Genomic DNA, 25,288 nt, shown 5'->3' on the forward strand with positions numbered 1-25,288 from the left:
AATCTCAAATATGTACAAGCAGCTCATGCAGCTCAATACCAGAAAAATAAACAACCCAATCCAAAAAATGGGCCAAAGAACTAAACAGACATTTTTCCAAAGAAGACACACAGATGGCTAACAAACACATAAAAAGATGCTCCACATCACTGAGACAATACATTTCTGTTGTTTTAAGCCACCTAGTTTGTGGTAATCTGTTCCATCAGCCCCACGAAGTGAAAATGCATACCTTTGTATTCTGCCCAGTAATGAGCTCTACCCTATGGAATAGGCCCTTGTGTATGATATCACTGCAGAATTCATACAAGCTTTGTCATCAGTTCAGTTCAGTTCAGTCCAGTCATTCAGTCGTGTCCAACTCTGTGACCCCATGGACTGCAGCACGCCAGGCCTCCATGTCCATCACCAACTCCCAGAATTTACTCAAACTCATGTCCATTGAGTCAGTCATGCCATCCAACCATCTTATCCTCTGTCGTCCCCTTCTCCTCCTGCCTTCAATGTTTCCCAGCATCAGGGTCTTTTTAAATGAGTCAGCTCTTCGCATCAGTTGGCCAAAGTATTGGAGTTTCAGCTTCAGCATCAGTCCTTCCAATGAACACCCAGGACTGATCTCCTTTAGGATGGACTGGTTGGATCTCCTTGCAGTTCAAGGGACTCTCAAGAGTTTTCTCCAACACCACAGTTCAAAAGCATCAATTCTTTGGTGCTCAGCTTTCTTTATAGTTCAACTCTCACATCCATACATGACCACAGGAAAAACCATAGCCTTGATAGATGGACCTTTGTTGGCAAAGTAATGTCTCTGCTTTTCAATATGCTATCTAGGTTGGTCATAACTTTCCTTCCAAGGAGTAAGCGTGTTTTAATTTCATGGCTGCAGTCACCATCTGCAGTGATTTAATACAGTATAGGTTCAGATTAATATGGTAGTTTAAAGGAGAGATTAATATAGATAAGTGTGGTAAAAGAAATGACAGCACTGAGACAAAAGTCATAGTATAATCAAAGATAAAGATATAAGGACTTCCCTGGTGGTCCAGTAGTTAAAAACTCACCTTCCAGTGCCAGGGACACAGGTTCAATCCCTGGTCAGGGAACTAAGATCCCACATTCTGCAAGGCAACTAAGCCCATGTGCCACAACTACTGAGCCAGTGAGCCTCAACTAGAGAGCCTGCCTGCTGCAAACTACAGAGCTTCCATGCTCTGGAGCCCATGCACCACTAGAGAGAAGCCCACACACAACAAAGAGCCCATACACCTTTGATCCTAAATGCCACAAATGAAGATCTTGCATGCCACAAGTAAGACCTGATGCAGCCAAAAATAATATTCTTTAAAGATAAAGATATAAAAAGTACATGACATGACAAAGAGTCAATGATACTAATTCAGGTATATGTCTTCAGAAAGCAGAGGTAAAAATAAGAAAGGAAAAATAAAACAGGATCATATAATAACAACTTCTGACAAACAGAAATACAATGTAGTAGAACATAGAAAAATGAAGTACCCTGTGATAGTAGCAATATGATAAATGTGTTATGTTTTAGATGAAGTGCTTGTTAATTTCATCTAAAATGGATAACAGAATAAGGCTATCAAATTCAGCAAAGAAAGTATTATATAAATGACATGGGCCTGGATTAGGATAATACATAAGAATTTAGTATGTGTTCTAAAACACAAAAAGAAAAAGAAACAAAAATGTACTGACATTGATTAAGAAGAATGTCTTGAAAATGAGGTTCATAAGTATATTTGATTTCTATCCAAGAAAGCTGGAGTTAATGGTGCTGATACTAATAAAGGAGCTAATAGTGCCAGGTAATAGTGGTACAAATGACAGAACTACTGAAGAAGGAAAAAGAGGCTACTGAGAGAAAGTTGGTGATTTCACGTTTTACCATAAAGTGGTAAAACTTGACCATAAAGAACTAAAGTGGATGCACGATACTGGATGCTTGGGGCTGGTGCACTGGGACGACCCAGAGGGATGGTATGGGGAGGGAGGAGGGAGGAGGGTTCAGGATGGGGAACACATGTATACCTGTGGCGGATTCATTTTGATATTTGGCAAAACTAATACAATTATGTAAAGTTTAAAAATAAAATAAAATTAATTAAAAAAAAAAAAAGAACTAAAGTGAAGTGGGACATTCAAACAGAGATATACTCTAAGCAGGGAAGCTATGGGGAATTCAAATGAGATATGTGAGCTGAAAAAGATGTATCAGGGAATTAATGACATGGGAGGACTATTTTTGAGGATATCAGAATGCATGAATTCTTTGGGATAAGAAATAAACAACTAAAATATAAACCTTAAAAGGACATGCATTTCTGCTAGGGAGGAAGTGAAACTAACAAAAAAAGCACCTGGAAAGAGATTAAAACAGAAAGTAATCTAGTGATGTCACACAAGCAAAGACAAAATATCAAATGCAGCAGAAAGCTTGAGCATGGAAAGGACTAAGAACAGGCTTCCATCAAGAAAGAATTCAGGGTTCAGGGGTCCCTTAAAAATAATTTCAGTAGAAAAACAGACAAAGTGCAAGTCGCTCAGTCATGTCCGACTCTTTGCAACCCCATGGACTATACAGTCCATGAAATTCTCCAGGCCAGAATACTGAAGTGGGCAGCCTATCCCTTCTCCAGGGAATCTTCCCAACTCAGGAATCGAACTGGAGTCTCCTGCATTGCAGGCAGATTCTTTACCAACTGAGCTAAAAACAGATAATCAGAGTCTAAATTTGAAGATTAAAGCAGAATAGAATTGAGGCTGTTAGGCAGGAGTATGAAAAGTTTGATAATGAAAGGGGAGAATAAGATTAAAAGGTAAATAAAAAAGTATTGTTACATACGATGTTCTTATAAAAGAAAAAAATTTTGAATGTCTAAAATTAGAACAAGGAGAGACTAAATTATGAAATAATCATTAAATCAAGGTCCTAAAACAAATAGAAAAAAACTGAGTCTAGGGAACAAACAGAGAGACTCATTAATGAAAGAGGACTATCCTTTCCTCTGAGATCACTAAGATACGTGAGAAATGAAGTTGAATGCTGCTCCTACTAGGCAAACTGTTTTATACACAGATAAGAGAAGGCTCCATCCATGGGATTCTCCAGGCAAGACTACTGGGGTGGGCTGTCATTTCCTTCTCCAGTCCATGGGGTTGCAGAGTCGGATGTGACTGAGGATACTTAGCACGCACGCAAGAGGAGGCTCTGCACAGTGGACACGAACCAGCATTTCCAAGTCTACCACCTCCTACCAACACTAAAATTAGAACCTTGTACCACCATTGCAATGGACAGATGAACTATTATTTACAAAGATTTCTAGCTACTTGATTGTAACTTAGTTACCTGATTCTTTCTTGGCTAAGTATTTTGTTACATTTCTCCATTTTTTCCCTCTGTTATCTATTAATACGGTTCTTTCTACTTAGCTTCCCTCATAGCTCAGTTGGTAAAGAATCCACCTGTGATGCAGGAGACCCCAGTTCAACTCCTGGGTCAGGAAGATCCATCGGAGAAGGGAAAGGCTACACACTCCAGTATTCTGGCCTGGAGAATTCCATGGACTAAGTCCATGGGGTCGCAAAGAGTCAGACGTGACTAAGCAACTTTTACTTTCACTTTCCTACTTAGAAGATAATATTTGATTTAAAAAGCTGATGCTAATAATCTTGGTGAAGGATATGGGCTTGGGTGTTTATGATGGATCTCAAAATTGTGTCTTAAGTTGTCTTCAGGAACTCTGAAATATAGGAATGTTGTTGCCGTTAAGGCAACATAATTAAGTTATCTGTGTACAGTATTTTGAAGAAAGAAGCAATTGACTGTTTATTAATAAAGGAAATACCTTATACCTTGTCTCCATGCACAAATAAAATTTAAGATCTCTGGTCCCTAAACTCAAAGACCAGCTCAGATAAGTACCTGTAAATACCATAATCCCATACACTGACATTTGAGGGAAAAGCCTTGGTGTGTGTGTGTGTTAAGTTGCTTCTGTCATCACTTTGCAATCCCATGGACTGTAGCTTGCCAGGCTCCTCTCCATGGGATTTTCCAGGCAAGAATACTAGAATGGTTTGCTATTTCCTTCTCCAAAAGTCATGGTAATCTATAGTAACTACAAAGCTATACTTAACCAATGAGACAAAACTCCTAAAACTGTTATCACTTCCTTATATAGTATCTGACAATGGCCTGATTCTTTTCATTACCACAAGATAAAGTTCCACTGGCACACCTTTCAATGCCACTGGTTCCCAGAACACCAAACAAATACCTGCTTACAAAGGGCTCATGCATGCAACTACTTATGAAAGAAAGAGTAAAGTGAACGACTCAAAATGACAAAGTAAAGGGCTAGGGCTAGGAAGTTGTTCAAAAAGAGTTCAGGGTTCTAAAGTTCTAAATTCAAGAGTGACCAAAAATACTTATTTGGTACCTACTATGTATCTGGTGAGAGTATACAGAAGCAATGCAGAAGTTTTCCTATTAAAAACACTGAAAGTAATAAATCTATCTACTATAAATATAGAAACATAAACTATACACAAGAGATAACAGAAAGTGTATAGGTATCATAAGTAGTCATGCATAAATGGACATGATTACAACCCTATTGATGGCAGCAGTACATGTATAGAAATATGGATCAATCAAAAAGTGATGGTAACAGAACACAGAAAAAAACAGATGTTAGAGAGATGCAAAAAATGGTAGTCTGTTCCTATTCATACATAACCTGGAGGAGAAGAGATCAGCATCAAATATTAGCTAGGTCTGTTTATCTCAGTAAGCAGGTGGAGTTTATTGTGGGGCTAGAACTAATAAGATAACAATATCTAAGACCTTCACAAATTTGCATCACACAATTAACTCCCTTTAGGATAATTTCACACTTGCCAAGTTGTATTAGTTTTTGCATCCACAGATTTAACAACCATATATCAAGTAGCATTTACTATAGAAAAAAGATCTGCATATAAGTGGACCTATGCAGTCCAAATCTGCATTGTCCAAGCTGAGATATATATATATATATATATCTCAGCCTTTTTTTTTTTTTTTTTTACTACTAAGCTACTCCTATCCCAATACGATACTACACTAATTACTGTTGTTTTTTACATAAGTTTATCATGTAGAGAAATTCTCTGTGAGTGTTCTTTACAGAAAAATTTGGGCAATTTTTTGTATTTTAAGTTTCAGATGAAGTTGAAGTTGAAAATAAATGTGATCACTCCATTCTTAAACATCCTGTTAGGGGAGTGGGGTTGGAGGTTAAGAATTACACAACCATCCATGATGGAATAAAAGAAACTGGATTCATCCTCTTAGCTTAAAGAACTTAGAAACTGGACAAAAACATATAAAACAGTGGTTTTAAGACACTGAATAACAGTACAGAACCATGATGCTTGAAAAATAGATCCAGTGAGCTCTACAATTGCCCCAGTCTGCATCCTGGAGGAAGACTTCAGGATAAATTCTCAGGGAAGAATATTTCAAAGAGAGCCCAGGGGTTCACTGACTTGAGGAGAAAGAGATCAGATAATAGGAAGGCCAAAGAGTTTACAATATTCAAACCAGATTACTCAACAGGAATGAGCTACACAACAACATATAAAAATAACATATGAAAAAGCAGAGTTTATGTCAGGAATGTAAGTTGGATTAATGTTTAAAAGTCAGGAAATAAAACTACTAAAAGAATAAAAGGAAAAACCATATGCCATAGATGTAGAAAAAAGCATTTGATAAAATTCAATATGCTTTCACGATAAGAAAGCAAAAAGAAACCTCTTAGACTAGGGATAAAAAGGATTTTTTCAAATTAATAAGGGATATCTTATTAACAGTGGCAGGTGGATTCAGTAGTTGTGGCGCATGGGCTTAGACGCTGTGCAGCATGTGGGATCTTCCCAGATCAGGGGTCAAACTTGTGTCTCCTGCATTAGCAGGCAGACTCTTTACCAGGGAGCCACCAGGGAAGCCCTTAAAAATAATAATAATAATTTTATTTATTATAAACTTTGTTTTAAATAACCCTACGTATTTTAAAGAAAATCCCATGGATGGAGGAGCTTGGTGGGCTGCAGTCCATGGGGTCACTACAAGTCGGACAGGACTGAGCGACTTCACTTTCACTTTTCACTTTCATGCATTGGAGAAAGAAATGGCAACCTACTCCAGTGTTCTTGCCTGGAGAATCCCAGGGACAGCGGAGCCTGGTGGACTGCCGTCTATAGGGTCGCACAGAGTCGGACACGACTGAAGCGACTTAGCAGCAGCACCAGCAGCAGCAGCAACAGGTTAGAATAGTCTTCTATATTTGCCATTTCTGATGTTCTTTAATGCTTCCTTGAAGAACCAAGTTTCCATCTGGTATTATTTCCCTTCAGTCTAAAGAAATTTATGGTATTTGGGGATAAATTCTCTTAATTCATTTATCTAAAATGTCATTATTTCACCTCCATTTTCTAAAGGATATATTTGCTGGCTATTGAATTCGAGGTTGAGGTTGAAGGTTTTTGTTTGTTTTTCTGCAGCATTTTAAGGATACTGATCCACTGTTGTCTTCTGGCCTCCACAGTTTTTGATGACAAGTCACCAATCATTAAAACTGTTTTTATCACATAAAATGTGTCATTTTCTTCTCTGGCTTTCAAGATTTTATTTCTATCTTCAAGTGTGTTTAGGATGTTTCTAATCATGGTTTTCTTCATTTTTATCCTATTAGGAGTTTGCCAAGATTCTCAAATCAGTATATCATTTACCAAGCTTGGGGAAATAGCCATTATATCTTCAAATATTTAGTATGTCCCATTCTCTCCTCACTCTCCTTTTGGGAGTTCATCTACATAGATGTAAGACTTTTTTTTTTTTGGTCCCACAGGTCGCAGGTTAATGTCTTGTCATCATTTTTCTCTCACTTGTTTGATCATTTCTACGGATCTATTTCAAGGCAGTGACTCTTTTCCCTGTAATTTACATTTGGTACATTTATCTTGTGAATTTTAAATTTCAGACATTGTGTTTTCAGTTCTAGAATTTTATTTTGGTTTTTCTTTCATTTCCATTTCTTCCTTGAGTTAAAAAATCTTTATTCATTTGGAGCATATTTTATTTCATTAAGCATAGTTATAATATCTATAATAATATCCTCATTTGCTATTCCAATTTCTGGGTTGGTTGTTTTCTTGAAATGGGGTCACATTTTCCTAATCTGAATTTTCTTGTATCCTAGATATTGTGAGTGATAAATCATGACAATTCAGGATTTTGTATATTTCTTGGAGGAGTGTTAATGCTTTTATCAAGTAATTAACATTGTTGAACTCAAACTTTAAACTCTTTCTCTGCAGTAGCAGCGCAAAAGAAAGCTCAGTTCAAAAGACAAAAAGATAGTTGTGCCACCATGCATGGTTCACGGTCAGCCGGAGACTAGGGCAGTTTATTCACATAATCTGAGGTCCTCCCTCTTCGTGCCTCTTTTCTGGGATTCTCTCCTCATTTTCCAGTAGCTGAGGTTGCTATAAACTCAGTCTTGTGGTTTTTCATGTTAAAAAAAAAAAAAAAAAAAGCCAACTGTGTGTTTTCTCTCAAGTTATCTTCCTCTGCCACATCAAATTCTATCTAATGAGGGTGTCATACTTTATTTAATCAATTAATTGGCAATTGACTGCTTTATCCAACTTCTCTGTATTCTGTGATCACTATATTACACCTTAACTGTGTATCATAGAAGAGATTCCTGGAAGTAGGAGTGCAGTGTACACTGTCAGATTTACATTTAAATAGGTTGTACTAACTTGACTACGAAAAGCACTGTATGAGAGATCTTTTTTTTTTTGCAAACCATTTGTCTCAGCCAAAAAAAAAAGATTTTTTTTTCAAATGTCTAACTGGGAAAATGAAATCCTTTAAAAATAAAAATGAAAATTACCTCTTTACTATGCTCCTCCTCATCAGAGAGGATGCCCATACCCTTTTTCTCGGAGTATGTATTTCTGTCTTGCTTCTGACTTAAATAAATAAACTGCTTGTTTGTGTGCTCTCCCATTAGAAAGACAGAGAGAGAGAGAGAGAGAGAGAGATCTTGCTTTCTACCTCTCTTGCAAACCTGATTATTTAAAATTTTTGATTTAATGGAAAATTTTCTTACTTTTTCCTCTTCTGTATGTTCAGCATCTTTATCTTTCCACACCTTCAGATTCTAAAACATGTATGTCTGGAAAGCTCTTTCATCATATATATATGACTTGCTTCTGCACTCTTCAAGACTGTGTCACCACTAAGTGAGATTGAGCTTACTCCATCACCACTACCATCAAATTTAAAACTGCATTCTCTTACAATTGCATTCCCCTTCTCTGTTTTGTCCTTTGCCATACCACTCATCACCCTCTGTCATATTCTATATTTTGCTTACAGTTTGAACTGTATGGGTCCAATTATACATGGATATTTTTCAATAAATATATACAGTACTACACAATCCATGGTTGGTTGAGTTCTTGGATATGGCCCTTGGATATAGGGCCAACTATAGGACTTAAGCATTCTCAGATTTTGGTAACTGGCTGGTCCTGGAACCAATCCCCTGTGGGGCAACTATATTTACATTTACTGCCTGTCTCCCACTCTAGAATTAAGCTGAGGACAAGATTTCTTTCCTTCTTTTTTTGTTGACTGCTATGTCCCTAAGATTTATAATAGTGTCCAGCAAATAATATACACGTGATCAAAAGTTCATGAAGAAATAAATGTTTTAAAACTGTTAATATAATAACTAACTCCACAGATATATGCCCTTCCTCTTCTTTATATTGAAGAAATATTTCAGGAACATTTAAAAATATTTTAAAATTGTACTTAAACAATTATTCAGATTAGTGATTCTCAAAGTGTGGTCCCCGACCAACATCATCATCTTCTGTAAACTTATTTAAAATGCAAATTCTCAGGCCAGATCACAAACTTACTGAGTCAGAAATTTTGTGGGTGGGGCCTGTTTCTAAAGTCTTTCTAGTAACAAGCCTTCCAGGCCATTGTGATGCACGCCCAACCAACCATATCATTGATTTGGACTCACATCTGTGTGTCTATTTTCTTTCACTGTTTGCCTCTAGTTGTTTTCAAATATTATTTCCTCATTCATTGATGCTAAATTTTAATTCATTTTTTACTGCACAGGACGAATTTCAGCATTCATTTTTAATGTTCAGGCACACTATACTCTTGACCATCCCAGGTGTGGCACTATTGTGGGTTCTCCAAGAGATGTAAGAAAGTTAATCTGGTCATACATGCAACTGCTTTATTCTTCTAAAAAGTGAGATTTATTACAGCTCTAGATAGTGATGAATTCATTCTGTGTATAGTGCCAGATTTTCATTTGGTAATAAATTACTGATGGAAATGACTTTCAGATTTCATTGTCTTCACCTGAGAGTACGTAAGTTACTTGGTAATGAGTGCATAATATTCATGAGTTGATCTTTCAATACATGCATGTGTACATGTACACACACAAACACAAGTTCTATTTTAAATATTTATACCTTTCAATTCTCAAAAAAATGAGGTCAGTAGGCAGCTGCTGGGACCGGAAATATTTGCAAAGATAGCATTTAACCACATATTATTAAGGATCTATAATTATGCTAGAACAGTACTTATTTATTTGAAATATTTATTGAGAAGTATTGACCATGACTAGAGTCTTTCTTACCAACTCATGTTTATTCTGAGGAACAAATCAGGTAATGTAGTGAATGTGCTATGAAAAATGTAAAAGATGACATATATATCAAATATTATTCTTATCTTATATTACAAAACCATTTTTTGTCCTTATGTTACTGTTTTTAGTGTAACAACTTACATTTTAGAACAGTTCAGCTGTATTTTTAAATCTATAACTCATGAGGAAAATAGCAAAACAGGTTTCCTGTGCAAACCCAAATGGATTAACAGTACCTTCTAGAATGCATGCTTGAGAATACTCTGAGGCCAAGTCTAGATTCACTCAGAAAGAGTGCACTGATCTATTCACAAGGTCTGCTATTGGGCAAGAACAGGAAGTAGAGCCATTTGTTGCAGTACATTTGAAACCCCAGATTGAGGTATTTGTATAAAAGCACTTTGAATATGAGATAAAGTGGAGTGATTGTTCAGAAAACCCCTTTTATTCAGCTACAATCACAGTTCATCTTCAGTCTTTAAAATTATAGTAAGTAAAAGAAACAGCTCCAAGTAATAGTTGTAATTTATTATTTTAATGAAAGAATATGTTTGATAAGAAAAGCCTTTGTGAATTCAATATCAAATTTAATACCATATGCTCATTTATGAATAAGCCTAGAAACTTTTACTTAGTCAAATCACATCACAGAGTGGGTTCAGTGAAAATTTTCATTAGTGTTGATTTATACATATTAAAAGGATTTTAATTGTGAAAATAATATATGTACATGATTTTAAAATTTAAGCAGTATACAATAAAGAGGAGGTCTCTCTCCTATCCCAGACCTCATTCCTGTACGCCTGTGCCCAAAGGCAACCCCTAAGTTTCTTCTGTATTTTTTCAAACCAATCTATTTACATAAAAAATGTATATACACATACACACATACATACATACACACAAATACATGTATACAAACATATTAATATATACATACACAGAGACAGACATGCAAACACACACACACCCTTTTGTACATAGATGGGAACAAACTATATACATAGTTGAGCAACCTGCTTATTTCACCCAACAATGTTATCTTTGATAGTATTCCCTTTTGGCACCTGCATGTCCTCAACTGATTTCTTTCATTTTCTCTTAATTTTGCATTAACATTTTTATATAAATAATAATCCTCTTATAAAGTTTTCTGATAATACAAAGACCTGTGTGATAGCATCAAAGATGAAGCTTATACCAACAGTCACAGACGTTTATACATGGCACTAAACAGATATGCAAACTTAATTCTCATACATGGTGCTTAAAGACACAACACTCAAGCCACTCAGGAATTGTCAGAATATGTAATCTGGTTCTCTAGTGTACTGGTTATTTATTAACAATTTTAAAAGCTTTATATTTCAGTCTGAATATATAGATCATTTATAACAATATTTTATATAAAAGGTTTAGTATCAAATTTAAACTCTCCATCCATTTCTTCTATGTGAAGATTCATTTTCAAATTCTCTCATCCATAACAAGGTGTGACTTCTTATTAAAGGCTTTCTAATATCCTTTAAGTTCAGAATACTTATAAGTTTAAATAAAACCTTTTGTTCAGATTTCCCACTCTAATTTCACTCATGAGATTTCCCTTCTGAATGAGTTTTCATATGTTTGGTAAGGGATGCATTTTGTTTGAAGGCTTTTCCACATTCATTACATTCATAAGGTTTCTCTCCAGTGTGGGATCTCTGATGTATTACAAGTTGTGACTTTGCATTGAAGGCTTTTCCACATTCATTACATTCATAGGGTTTCTCTCCTGTATGAGTTCTCTGATGTACAATGAGGTGTGACTTTTGGCTAAAAGCTTTCCCACATTCATTACATTCATAGGGTTTCTCCCCAGTATGAACTCTCTGATGTTGAGTAAGACCTTCAATTTGTTTGAAGGCCTTCCCACACTGATTGCATTCAAATGGACTTTCACCTGTATGAGTTCTCATATGGTAAGTAAGAGATGAGCTATGTCCAAAGGCTTTTCCACATTCATTACATTTATAGGGTTTCTCTTTAGTATGAGTTCTTTGATGTATAATGAGGTGTGACTTCTTGCTGAAAGCTTTCCCACATTCATTACATTCAAAGGGTTTCTCACCTGTATGAATTCTCATATGTTTAGTAAGGGATGAACTATACTTAAAGGCTTTTCCACATTCGTTACATTCATATGGTATTTCACCTGTATGTGTTCTCACATGTTCAGTAAGAGATGAGTTATACCTAAAAGACTTTCCACATTCCTTACATTCATAGGGCTTCTCACCTGTATGAGATCTCACATGTTGCATAAGGTTTGAGCTATGTCTGAAGGTTTTCCCACAGTCAGTACATTCATAGGGCTTTTCCCCAGTATGAACTCTCAGATGGTCAGTGAGAGCATGTTTATGACCATGGGCTTTGCCACACTGAACACACTCATATGGTTTTTCTCCAGTATGAGTTCTCTGGTGTACAACAAGGTGTGATTTTTGGCTAAAGGCTATCCCACATTCATTACATTCATATGGTTTTTCCCCTGTATGGATTCTCTGATGGTCAACAAGTCCTTGTTTATGGCTGAGAACCTTCCCACATTCATTACATTCATAGGGTTTCACTTTATTCTGGGTTTTTTCATGCTTAGTAAGAGATGAACAATGGCTGGATGATTTCTCATGTTCTTCTCCAGTTTGAATTTTGTCCTGTTCAGTATATTTCTTGTCAGTTTGAGTTTTGTCAGGCCCATTAGATGAGCTATAGGTAGATGATTTCTCACATTTTTTTCCAATTTGATTTTTGTCTTTCTTTGTATCAGATAAGCTATGATTGAATGATTTCCTATGCTCTTTAGCTATATCAGATTTCTTTTCTGCACAGTTTCTGAGGTCAGCAGGTAAGTCTAAATTCTTTCCACGTGAATCAAATTTAAGAAGCTTTTTTTTTGAAGGAATATATTTTGTACTCACATTTTTTTTCTGCAATGAACTACGTTCGTGGCTCTTTTTCTTAGTCAGAGTTGTTTTCTTGAATGCAACTCCCCTAAGGATTTTGTTTTGAGATTTCTGGTGGTTCTTTAGCTGGTCATCATCTTGATGGACTTCTTCTAAAGTGAAATTCAATGAGACACTCTTGTGAATCTTTGCACTCTCATATTTTTGAATATAACTTATAGAGAAATGCCCTGTTGTGGGGTTGAATCTTTACTTGAGCCTATACCCTGATCCTGAGAAAGATTGAGGGCAGGAGGAGAAGGGGATGACAGAGAATGAGATGGCTGGATAGCATTACCGAATCAACGGACATGAGTTTGAGCAAACTCCAAGAGATCGTGAAGGACAGAGAAGTCTGGCATGCTGCAATCCACGGGGTCACAAAGAGTCAGACATGACTTAGCAACTGAACAACAACAACAAAGTTTCCCAAAGTGAATGAAATATCGAGTGCAAATATTCCTGTCATTTTGGACTTGAGAGGGAAAGTGCTGTAGTAAAGACAGAAAAAGAAAACTGACAATGGTGATTAGAAAAAACTTTGACTGTTTATAAATACGACCTTGCAACCTGGGATAAAAGATGAAATAAACACAAAAAGCAGCAAATAAAAAAGAGATGAAGCTAAAAGAGCTTGTAATTTTAGCTGACACTTTTTGAAGTCTCTCCTCTGCCCAAACTTCCCAGCATTAATAACTTCAAATTCATGCATAGTGCTTGTCTCCAACAGCCTATACTATATTCATCCAAATCTCCTTAGTCACAGTCAGGGACATCTGGCTCAAGCCAAGATGTCCAATTAGAGTATACCTTGTAAAAATTTGGACTCTAGTCAGTTTCCACTGGGTGATAAATTTTAAAATGATACTAGACAAGTATTATAAAGCCATATCCTTCCCATGTAAACTGAAAGTTCATCAGCACAAAGAATAAAGCATATATCCACAGAAAAGCACAGATGTAAGATCATGTGTTCTCAAAGAGATTGTTTACACAATCCCAATTCCTAATGGCTTTCCAGTACTGGCTCTAGTCCCTGGCTCAAGTACCATCCCTTAGGTTACAAAGGCCTTATAATAAATTCCTCCATTTACTTAGGATAGCACAAGTAAAATTTTGTTATTGCTCCCCAAAGAGCCAAAATAAGAGAAAATAAGTAAGCTCATCAAACAGTACTGAATATAGGTGTCTGAGGGATTAAGTAGAAAAGGATGTTCTACTGCTCCCACCTATGATTAATATAATAATGGCATTCCTGTACTAAAACACATCTGACTCTTATGTTAAAGTGTGTCTGACTCTTTGCAACGCTATGGACTGTAGCCCACCAGGCTCCTCTGTCCATGGGATTCTCCAGACAAGAGTACTGGACTGGGTTGCCATTCCCTCCTCCAGGGGTTCTTCCCGACCCAGGGACTGAACCTGTGTCATCTGCATTTCCTGCATTGCAGGCAGATTCTTTACCACTAAGCCACTGGGGAAGCTCCTTCTCTGAGTTACTTGATGCTTTTACCATATTATAAAATTCACAGTGATGAGACTGGCAAATAAACTTTATGACATTGGATTTGTAGTGTACACAAACACTTGTTTTCCAATAGTTTGCTATGGAGCACACCTTCCTGTCAGGTCACTCTAATTGCCAATTATAAATTTTAAGCTAATTCCCAACTCTAAGCAATTGCTCACGTTCTTTCCTCCATACACTATACAATTATACATTTTGAGCTATCTTCTCAACCCAGGCTTCTGTTCTCTGAGACCAAACTCAAACTGACAGATGTAAGCAGCAGTAATATGTTTTTAGTATATGATCCAACTTCTGGTTGAAAGCAACTGATTGGACAACAGTAAACATCAACCCTAGCTATCCAACAATTTTCCTAAGAACTTAGAGTTGAAGCTTGAAGACTTCTGTTAGCTAGATATGGACACTACATATGTAAAAACCAAACAACTTAGGATCTAGGACCACCATTTTGGGGGTGGCCTTTATCAACTATGGACATGGAAAAAACAGAAAAAGCTTCAGGATAGGAATTAAAGAGACTCAAAGGGAGAAACACATATAAGAGTCCCCATGATTTCAGGGAGAAAAAAGATAAAAAGTAAATAGTCATTTTAGTAGTGAAAGAACATTACATGGATAAAGTAAAAACTGGGTTCAAATAGAAAGGAGTTATGGTGTTTGAATATATAGCTGGGAAATATCATTGCTTTTATGGAGAATTTTTAAGAGATTCATTCCCATAGAGTAGATCAATTTTTATAAGTATACATAAAGTAGTGGTATAGACATAGTAGGAAGAACTGGAGTTGCCAGCTGCTTTTTCATTTAGGAAATTTTAAGTGATGCAAGCATCCTGAGAGAAAAAGTATAACAAGAACTTTTCTGTAGCATGACAAAGGCTGTATCTTCCAATGCCCAAAGATGCTGGGAGAGATGGAGGCAAATTGCCTTTTGGGAAGAAAGGGATCAAAACTCAGACCTTTCCTCTTGAGGTATAACATTATAAGAACCTCTTACAATGATGATTTGGCTGGTCCCAACTGACAGTTGAAAAAGATACACATCACCACAAGAGAAATTTACCATGGGGGAGGAGAGGAGACTCTTAACTAGTTAACTGGCATAATGGTAGGATAATACTAGGGGAGTCTGGTCTGGCAGAGCACATAATTAAGGCTATAAGCCTGTCCTGAATTTGAGACAGTAATTAAGACATAAATTTTAAGCTAAAATTACCGTAACTTCAGAAACCGAAGCATGGAACTCACTAGAACCAACAATCATTGGAGGGAACAGAAAATAGTCCTTCCTTGAAGAACCTCCAAGGATAATAGTAAGAACTTGAACCAAGAATAGAGTCACTACAGCAATGACAAAAAAGCACATATTAAATGACTTAGGAATATTTTTCAGTTGTAACACCAAGCATCAGCGAGAAAAGTAAAGATAGTCAAAACTGGAGCCATGAGTGGAGGAATCAAAAACTATGAATTCTCTTCATTCATCATTTGACAGACTGGTCCCTCCAGCCTTGAGAAATTCACGGAGTCTTGAAAATTCAGAGTTAGAAGAAACTTAAAAAGATATTATGGATATTCTGCTAATTTGGGGGCTATTCAGTTCAGTTCAGTTGCTCAGTCGTGTCTGACTCTTTGTGACCCCATGAAATGCGGCACGCCAGGCTTCCCTGTCCATCACCAACTCCCAGAACTTGCTCAAACTCATGTCCATTGAATCAGTGATGCCATCCAACCATCTCATCCTCTGTCTTCCCCTTCTCCTCCCGCCTTCAATCTTTCCCAGCATCAGGTCTTTTCTAATGAGTCAGTTCTTCCCATCAGGTGGCCAAAGTACTGGAGTTTCAGCTTCAGCATCAGTCCTTCCAATGAATATTCAGGATTGATTTCCTTTAGGATGGACTGGTTGGATCTCCCTGCAGTCCAAGGGACTCTCAAGAATCTTCTCTAACACTACATTCAAAAGCATCAATTCTTCGATGCTCAGCTTTCTTTATGGTCCAACTCTCACATTCATACATGACTACTGGAAAAAGCATACCTTTAACTATACAGACCTTTGTCGGTAAAGTGATGTCTCTGCTTTTTAATATACTGCCTAGGTTTGTCATAGCTTTTCTTCCAAGGAGCAAGCGTTGTTTAATTTCATGGCGGCAGTCACCATCTGCAGTGATTTTGGAGCCCAAGAAAATAAAATCTGTCACTGTTTCCATTGTTTCCCCATCTATTTGCCATGAAGTGATGGGACCAGATGTCATGATATTTACTAACTGAGCTATCAGGGAAGCCTGAAGTACTCTGCACAGAAGTTAAATAAGCAGGGTGACAATATACAGCCTTGACAGACTCCTTTCCCAATTTGGAACCAGGCCATTGTTCCATGTCTGGTTCTAACTGTTGCTTCCTGATCTGCATACAGATTTCTCAGGAGGCAGGTCAGGTGGTCTGGTATTCCCATCTCTTTCAGAATTTTCCAGTTTGTTGTGATCCATGCAGTCAAAGACTTTGGTGTAGTCAATAAAGCAAAAGTAGATGTTTTTCTGGAATTTTCTTGCTTTTTCCATGATCCAACAAATGTTGGCAATTTGATCTCTGTTCCTCTGCCTTTTCTAAATCCAGCTTGAACATCTGGAAGTTCTCATTTCATGTACTGTTGAAGCCTCTCTTGGATAATTTTCAGCATTACTTTGCTAGAGTGTGAGATGAGTGCAATTGTGCAGTAGTTTGAACATTCTTTAGAATTGCCTTTCTTTGGGAATGGAGAAGGCCTTTCTTGCCCTTCCTTTTTTGGGAGACTGTAGTGGTATATAATAACTGTATGTTTTAACGTTTGGTGGCAACATCTAAGATGAATTATTTTTCTAAAGGGGGGAAGTTAGGAAGTCTACCTAAGAATTGGAGCAATTTAGGAATGGGATAATATGAATCTGATTTGAGTGATGTCAGTCAGAATTGAGAAAAAAAAAAAAAAACAGGAACTAAGGAAAGAATAGTAAAAGAGAGCACAGAGAGCAAAGGTTCATGGGAATTCCATGGTAGACAAGCCTAAAATTTGACACTGATAAAAACAGGGAAGGTGAGAGGAAGCTCTAATTTAGAAAGAAAGATAAAGCTTTCAATTTCTGATCATCTGAGAAAGAGCTATCCTGTAAGGAGGTAAAATATAAGACAAGGAATTAGAGCTTTGTCTGGACAAGATTCAGAAAGCTAAGATCATGGCATCTGGTCCCATCACTCCATGGCAAATAGATGGGGAAACAGTGGAAACAGTGAGAGACTTTATTTCTTTGGGTTCCAAAATCACTGCAGATGGTGACTGCAGCAATGAAATTAAGAGACACTTGCTCCTTGGAAGAAAAGTTAGACCAACCTAGACAGCTTATTAAAAAGCAGAGATATTACTTTGCCGACAAAGGTCTGTCTAGTCAAAGCTATGGTTTTTCCAGTAGTCATGTATGGATGTGAGAGTTGAACTATAAAGAAAGCTGTGTGCTGAAGAATTGATGCTTTTGAACTGTGGTGTTGGACAAGACTCTTGAGAGTCCCTTAGAATGCAAGGAGATCCAACCAGTCCATCCTAAAGGAAATCAGTCCTGAATATTCATTGGAAGGACTGATGTTGAAGCTTAAACTCCAAAACTTTGGCCATCTAATGGGAAGAACTGACTCATTTGAAAAGACCCTGATGAGCTTGGAAAGACTGAAGGCAGAAGGAGAAGGGGATGACAGAGGATGAGATGGTTGGATGGCATCACTGACTCGACGGACATGAGTTTGAGTAAGATCCGGGAGTTGGTGATGGACAGGGAAGCCTGGTATACTGCAGTCCATGGGGTCTCAAAGAGTTGGAAATGACTGAGCAACTGAATTGAACTTAACTGAACTGCAAGGGTTAGGGAGGAAATGGAAATAATGATGGTGGTATAGACCATGGGTCTAGAGCATTTCACAGAGAAAGTGGGGAAATGGAAAGTAATGAGGGGCAGGAGCATCACGCCAAGAGATTTGGAAAGAAGACAGATCTAAGAATGTCTAAATACCTAAGGAGAGAAAATTGATACTATGGGGTCTCAGAGTGTGGGTGAACAAAGGTGGAAAAGCTGAGGATATTAGGAAAAGGGGGATGATTTTTAAAAGCATTGCTTTAGAGAGGTAAAGTCTCCCCTCACAGCTCAGTCAGTAAAGAATCTGCCTGCAATGCAGAAGACCTGGTTTTGATTTCTGGGTCAGGAAGATCCCCTGGAGAAGGAAATGGCAACCTACTCCAGTATTCTTGTCTGGAGAATCCCATGGACAAAGGAGGCTTGCGGGCTGCAGTCCATGGGATTGCAAGAGTAAGCAGGAATGGGATTAGCTAAAAAAACAGTTAAAAGGGTTCACTGCTCTTTCTCAAAACTGAGCAATGGAAAGTCTAGATTAGGAAAGATGGCTATATATGGATGGGTCAGTTAGGCATCTGATTGTCTGGTGCCCAAGGTTTAGAGCTCTGTTTTTCACCATTTTTCCTAACATAACCCAAGTAGTGTAGCAGACTGCATTATTGTTCCTTGTAGATTACTCCTCCCAGCCCCACTGCATGACCATTTAATCCTCCCATTCCTACCCAGTTGAATTTGGGAGTGGAAAGGTGACCTGCTCTGACTAAAGAACCAATAAAATGTTAAGAAGAAAGAGATATCTACCACATCCAGTGATTTTTTAACTCATCATATGGTTCCACTCCTTCTTTCCCTCTGTAATGAGATCAGAATTTGCCAAATAGGGACTGCGCTTTCAGTGTAGGTCACAAGGTAATGTGGGAAAGGACTGCAGCTTGAGCAAGAAACAAAACTTTCTTTTTGTAGTCCACTAAGATTTAGGGAGGTGGGGGGGGCTCTTTCTTTAATGGGGCATAACTTAGCCTAAGTTGACTGATACAAGTGGTATAAGCAAATTCCCGTAAACCACACTGGCTCACAACTATAGTGAATCTCATATGAGGACTTCCCATGTGGGCAGGGTCACAGAAGGAAGACATATTAGAATCTCCAAGGTTAGAGAATCTTTGAACTCCCATTCCCCCGGGAGATTTTGATATTTTCCTACTGCTACTTCCCGGTTAATAAAGAAGGGTCTTTAAGACCCTTAAAACCTTTAAGAAGAATTTCAGAACAAATTTTCTTTGAAGAATTCCAAACCCAGGCACCTGTGGTTAATTAATATATGACAAAGGAGGCAAGAATGTACAATGGAGAAAAGAGAGTCTTTTCAATAAGTGGTACTGGGGAAACTGGACAGATACATGTAAAAGAATGAATTTAGAACATCTTTAACACCACATACAAAAATAAACTCAAAATGGGAAGAAGACCAAATACTATAAAACTCCTAGAGGAAAACACAGGCAGAACACTCTTTGACATACTGCAGTGATCTCTTTATGGACTTTCTCCTAGAGTAAAGATTGAAATAAAACCAAAAATATAAACAACTGGGACCAAATTAAAAGTTTTTGCACAGCAAAGGAAACCATAAATAAAACAAAAAAACAACCTATGGAACAGGATACAATTTTTGCAAATGATGCGACTGACAAGGGCTTAATCTACAAAATATTCAGACAGCTCATATAGCTTGGTATCAAAAAAACCAAACAACTCAATCAAGAAAATGGACAGAAGATCTAAATAGATATTTCTCCAAAGAATACATACAGGTGGCATATGAAAAGATCCTTAACATCACTAATTATTAGAGAAATTCAAATCAAAACCACAATGAGGTACCACCTCACACCAGTGAGAATGGCCATCATCAAAAAAAAAATCTACAAATAACAAATACTACAGAGGATGTTGAGAAAAAGGAACCCTCCAACACTGTTAGTGGGAATGTAAATTGGTACAGCCATTATGGAAAACTATATGGAAGTTTCTTAAGAAACTAAAAATAGAGCTACCATATGATCCCGCAGTCCCACTCCTGGGCATACATCTAGAGAAAGACGTAATGAGCAAAGATACATGCACCTCAATGTTCCCTGCAGCACTGTTTACAACAGCCAAGACAGGGAAGCACCTAAATTTCCATCAACAGATGAATAGACAAAGAAGACGTGGTATATTTATACAACAGAATTTTCACCCAATAAAAAGAATGAAATAATGCCATTTGTGGCGACATGGATGGAACTAGAGACGATCCCACTAAGTGAAGTAAACCAGACAGAGAAAGACAAGCATCACCTGATACTGCTTATATGTGGAATCCAAAAAAAAAAAAGATACAAATGAACTATACAAAACATAAACAGACCTAACAGACCAAAGAGAGAAAGGGGGGGGGGTGGTGGATAATTTAGGAATTTGGGATTAACATAAATATACTGCTATATATAATACAGAAAACCAACCAGGACCTACTATGTAGCACAGGGAACTTTACTCAGTAATTTGTAATAACCTACAAGGGAAAAGAATCTTTTAAAAAAAAGATAGATAGATAGATAGATGATAACTGAATTGCTTTGCTATATGCCTGAAACTAACATGGTAAATCAACTATACTTCAGTAGAAAGAAAAGATATATATATTTTTAAAAGTAAATAATAAAAGTGTGGGAGAAAGAAAGAAATCCAAAGTTATCATCAAGAAACTAGGAACTTACTTCCATTGGCTCCTATTTCTTTGGTTCTTGATATTTCACTCGAGCCACCTTGTCTGCTTCCTTTCCCCTTCCCTAGCCATGGCTCTTCTCCTTTTTCCAACTTGGATATCATGTCTGGTTTGAGAGCCTGATACCCTACTCATGAGAAAAGACAGAAATTGAGTGTTAGAACAACAAATATCCCAGAAATCAATCCCTAACATCTGAGTTTCAGAGCTTGTAAAGGATAAAAGAATACGTTGCTTCAGAAATTTCACAGTGCAATGCCCACAAACCCCATCTGAGTAGATCCTCCATTTTCAAGGCAGGATCACACGTATTCTGCTTAGTACCCAAAGGGATTACAACTCTTTGATTCATAAAAATCGAGGATAAACTTATCAAGGGCATCAGAGAGAAGGCATCACAGTAAGTATAGTTTGAATTACAAAGGAACTGTCCTTACCCATTGAGGCTAGGTTGCTGTAATTCTCCAGCATCACATCCTTGTACAGGCTTTTCTGAGCAGGATCTAGTTGCTCCCATTCCTTCCTGGTAAAGGCCATAGTCACATCATTGAATGTTACCGATCCCTGTAAAACAGCACATTCCTAGTTCAGTCTAATGTTATCCACATCAGTGAGAGATCTGGACAAGATAATAATTACTTGTTCCTACCTTGTCCATTCACTGTTTGTCATAAAGTTATTTTTTCACTCACTTTTGTTTTTGAGAGGCAAAAACCACGTTAAGAAATGTCCCTATAATGGAATGAACGTGTCCCTCCAATTCATGATTGAAACCTTGCCCTCCAATGTGATGATATTAGGAGAGAGGGCCTTTGGGAGAAAATTAGAATTAGATGAGGTTATGAGAGAGGGTTTTCATGAGTGGGAATAGTGCCCTTATAAGTGTTATGAGAGAATGTGCTTCCTCTCTCTGCTCTTTCTGCCAAGTAAGGATCTAATGAGAGTCTGAAACCGAAAGACGGCCGTCACCAGATCCCAAAGTGCTCTCAGACATGTAGCCTCCAGCACTGTCAGAAATCAACTTCTGCTGTTATACGCCATTCAGTCGAAGGTACTTTGAAAAAACACCATATGATTATGAGACAGAAAGACAATTACAACAAACAAACATGTTAGAATCAGTCTTCATCTTTATAACTAAACACTATGGATATAGAGTTCTGAGGTAGAAGAATGGAGACCCTTGGTTTTTATGAGCAGCCAAAAAATCAATTATGTTTGGGAGCAAATGTAAGATATTTACTTTTGTAAGGATTTGGAAAGTATATTACCTATGTACTTTAAAAATAAAGAGAAGAAGGGAGGGAGGTATAGGGAATGTGGTAGGAAAAGGAGAGAGAGAAGAGGAATAATTTTTAAAAGAAGGAAAATTGGATCAGAATAATTTTGAGACTGGGAAAGGCCTAATAATATACAAGAGAGAACTATGAATAATAAAACCAGTAAAGTGTTTAGTTACATCCAAGTCATTTGATAAACTTTTGCCGGGAGCCGGTGAGGCATTCCACTCGTGACAAAGGTCATGAGGAAGGAGGCTCGGCATAAGCAAAGGCGGGATCGAGCCTCAGGAGTCCCCCCGGATATTCTCGAGCATCTACCCCCCCAAAAACCAGAGTCGGCCTACTTTATTGCTTTGTGCTCTCACCTCTGACTTTACTGGGGGCTGTCCCCCACCACCATCTCGCTCTCTCTGTCAAAGAGTTAACTTACAGCTCCAATTAATAAAGTTCCTGGGCAATTAGGAGTGTTTAAATCCAAACCCCTCAGATGGCTCTCTAACTCGCCTGACAAGTTTACCCGGACTCCTACAGCTATGCATACGATTGTTTACAGTCTCCCAGCCTCGAGAGGCACAGGAAGCTTAAGATATTCAAATAGCTTAGAGCCTCTCAGAGAGTTAGAAACTGTCAGAATAAACTAGTAAAGGATTTCATTGATGAGCCAATGCTTGTTGCCAAGTTTCCACATCCCCTGAATTGTATCCTTGAATGTGTATTAATTAATATAGTTGGTATGTAGAAAAAATAAGTAGTGGCCTTGGTGTTAGTAACTTTAGACCCTTAAGGTAATCAATTTTTTCCTTTGTTGTAAACCCATTGCACATCCGCCCTATAGGAATGCAATTTTATCTTTGGAAGATGGCGCCAAACCTTAAAATAATTACTCTTAGAGAAAATAAGTCTTTGTTGATAAGTCTTTGTCAAGAGTCATAAAATGTTAATAGGCCTTCTGGCCAGAAGATGATGTAAATCACCTAAACCATTTGTATACAATAAATTTGCAGGAAAGAAACTCTGGTTTTTGATAAGGATCAAAAACTGCTGACTTTGCATCCCCTATTATCCTCTATGTGTAACTTAGGGTATAAAAGCCCCTGTTAAAAATAAAGCTACGGGCCTTGCTCACCAACACTTGGTCTCCCCATGTCATTCTTCCCTTTAACTTCCAGCTGAGTCTCCATCTGGAGCGCAGAACCCACCATGCTTACTAATTATGCCTGGGCTTCTAAGATCCGACCGGGGAGGCCTCAGTGTCTCCTCTCCTTCGGGAGAACGGAAGGACGCCTGCGGCCTACGTAAGTGGTGCAAACTTCTTGTCTTGAAGTTTTATTGGTCTCCCGCGTAAACCAAGCTACTCAGCTTCTTTTCTCCACTGAATTTTCCTACTGAGCTATCCTCATTCTATTACTCTTTATATCTTTGATAAATAAATAAATAGTCGCCGACGCCGTCTCCCCTTCGAATACCCTGGATCAGCTGGGGCTGGACCCCCGCAAACTTTCTTGTGCAATTGTTATAAAAATATCCTTGGACTTCCCTGGTGGTCCTGTGGTAAAGAATCTGCCTGCCAATGCAGGGGACACAGGATTGATCCCTGATCCAGGAAGATTCATGCCACAGGACAACTAAGCCCATGTGCTCCAACTACCAAGCCCACGCTCTGGAGTCAGAGAGCCACAACTACTGAAACTCACATGCCCTAGAGCCCATGTTGCTCAAAAAGAAAAGCCACCTCAGTGAGAAGCCCATGCACCGAAACGAGAGTAGCCCCTAATCACTGCAACTAGAGAAAGCCTTCAAGCAGCCATGAAGACCCAGTGCAGCCAAAATAAATAAATTAACTTTTAAAAAATTTAATCCCTAAAATCAAGAGGTATGATGTAAGAAAAATAAGCATGCATACGATTGGTTGTGGGTGGGGAGAAGGAATTAAATAAAGCATGTTAAAGTTCTCCTCTTATTAGGTAGCTACTGTAGAATTTTGAAGCTAATAAATACGTATTCAAACATGTCTGTTTAACATTTAAAGATCATCCCTACTGCCATAAACCACCAATCAGTTATCTGTGTGTGTCACCAATCTCTGAGCTCACAAACTTGCAGTCACTGATTCCTATAACTCCTGTCACTAATTGTTACTGGCTTCCCAATCACTGAGCCAGCATGGTCCTTCCTAATTCCAAAAGGACTGATCCCAGCAAACCTTCCAGTTACTAACAGCAACAGATCTCCACAGTTACTTGCCCTCATAAACACTCTGATCACATAGTGCCACAGGTTCCTCAACTATTGATGCCAGTGGGACATATCGATCTCCACCTAAGATATGACCCCCAAATACTATCAATCCCCAATCACTGACACCAACAGAACCCTCACACAGCCTTTACAGAAACCCTAACCACTGCCAATAAACTCCACTACACACACCCTTTCAGCTATTTCCTTCACCTGCTTGCTTTTTAAAATTTAATGTTTATTTATTTGTCTGCATCAGGTCTTAGTTGCAGCATGTGGGATCTAGTTCCCTGACCAGGATTGAACCCGGGGCCTCTGCATTGGAAGCATGGAGTTACAGCCACTGGACCACCAGGGAAGCCCCATCGCCTGCTTGCTTCAACCAAAACCTACTTGTCACCTGAGGATTCTGCTCCCTTACAGTGTTCCCCAATAGAAGTTGTTTCCCCACCTCCCCCCAATCTTAGAGCCTTAAGATGAAGTAAATTACACTTTTAACTGTTTTTCATTCATCCTTCAAAACCGTATCTTGTTTAGAGTATCACCAGGCTTTAACCCATTAACACTCTGGTTCAATGATTCACTAGAAGGACTCACAGGGCTCAGTATATAGCTGTACTCATAGCTATGATTTAGAACAGCAAAGAATTCAAAGCAAAATAAGCTAAGGAAAAGGGGCATGATGTAAAGCACAGAGGAATACAGGAATAAATTTCTAAGAGTCTTCTCCCAGGAGAGGGCTTCCCTGGTGACTCAGACAGTAAACAATTTGCCTGCAACGGAGACCTGGGTTCGATCCCTGGGTCAGGAAGACCCCCTGGAGGAGGAAATG

At 38.0% G+C, this 25,288-nt stretch overlaps 1 protein-coding gene across 5 annotated transcripts in view; it reads right to left on the reverse strand.

Annotated features, from left to right (window-relative positions):
* ZFP37 (ZFP37 zinc finger protein) overlaps positions 1 to 25,288 on the reverse strand; it is an 84,261-nt gene that overhangs the window by 57,013 nt on the left and 1,960 nt on the right. For 4 of the 5 annotated variants that reach the window (XR_015132142.1, XM_086316000.1, XM_086316002.1 and 1 more), the window contains exons 2-3: positions 21,376 to 21,502; positions 20,931 to 21,065 (exon numbers count right to left, since the gene is read on the reverse strand). Coding sequence is in view for 4 of the 5 variants with exons in the window: in XM_086316000.1 (XP_086172126.1) it covers positions 20,931 to 21,065; positions 21,376 to 21,502 (262 nt within the window). In the remaining variant the exon portion in view is untranslated. Of the gene's footprint in view, positions 1 to 10,289; positions 12,871 to 20,930; positions 21,066 to 21,375; positions 21,503 to 25,288 lie in introns of those variants that run through there. The other variant, XM_086315999.1, reaches the window with a different exon arrangement.

Source organism: Bos grunniens, chromosome 8 (genome assembly GCF_055505025.1).
Source record: "Bos grunniens cultivar Pamir isolate PY7600 chromosome 8, Bosgru_T2T1.0, whole genome shotgun sequence".
In the NCBI taxonomy this organism is placed as follows: domain Eukaryota; kingdom Metazoa; phylum Chordata; class Mammalia; order Artiodactyla; family Bovidae; genus Bos; species Bos grunniens.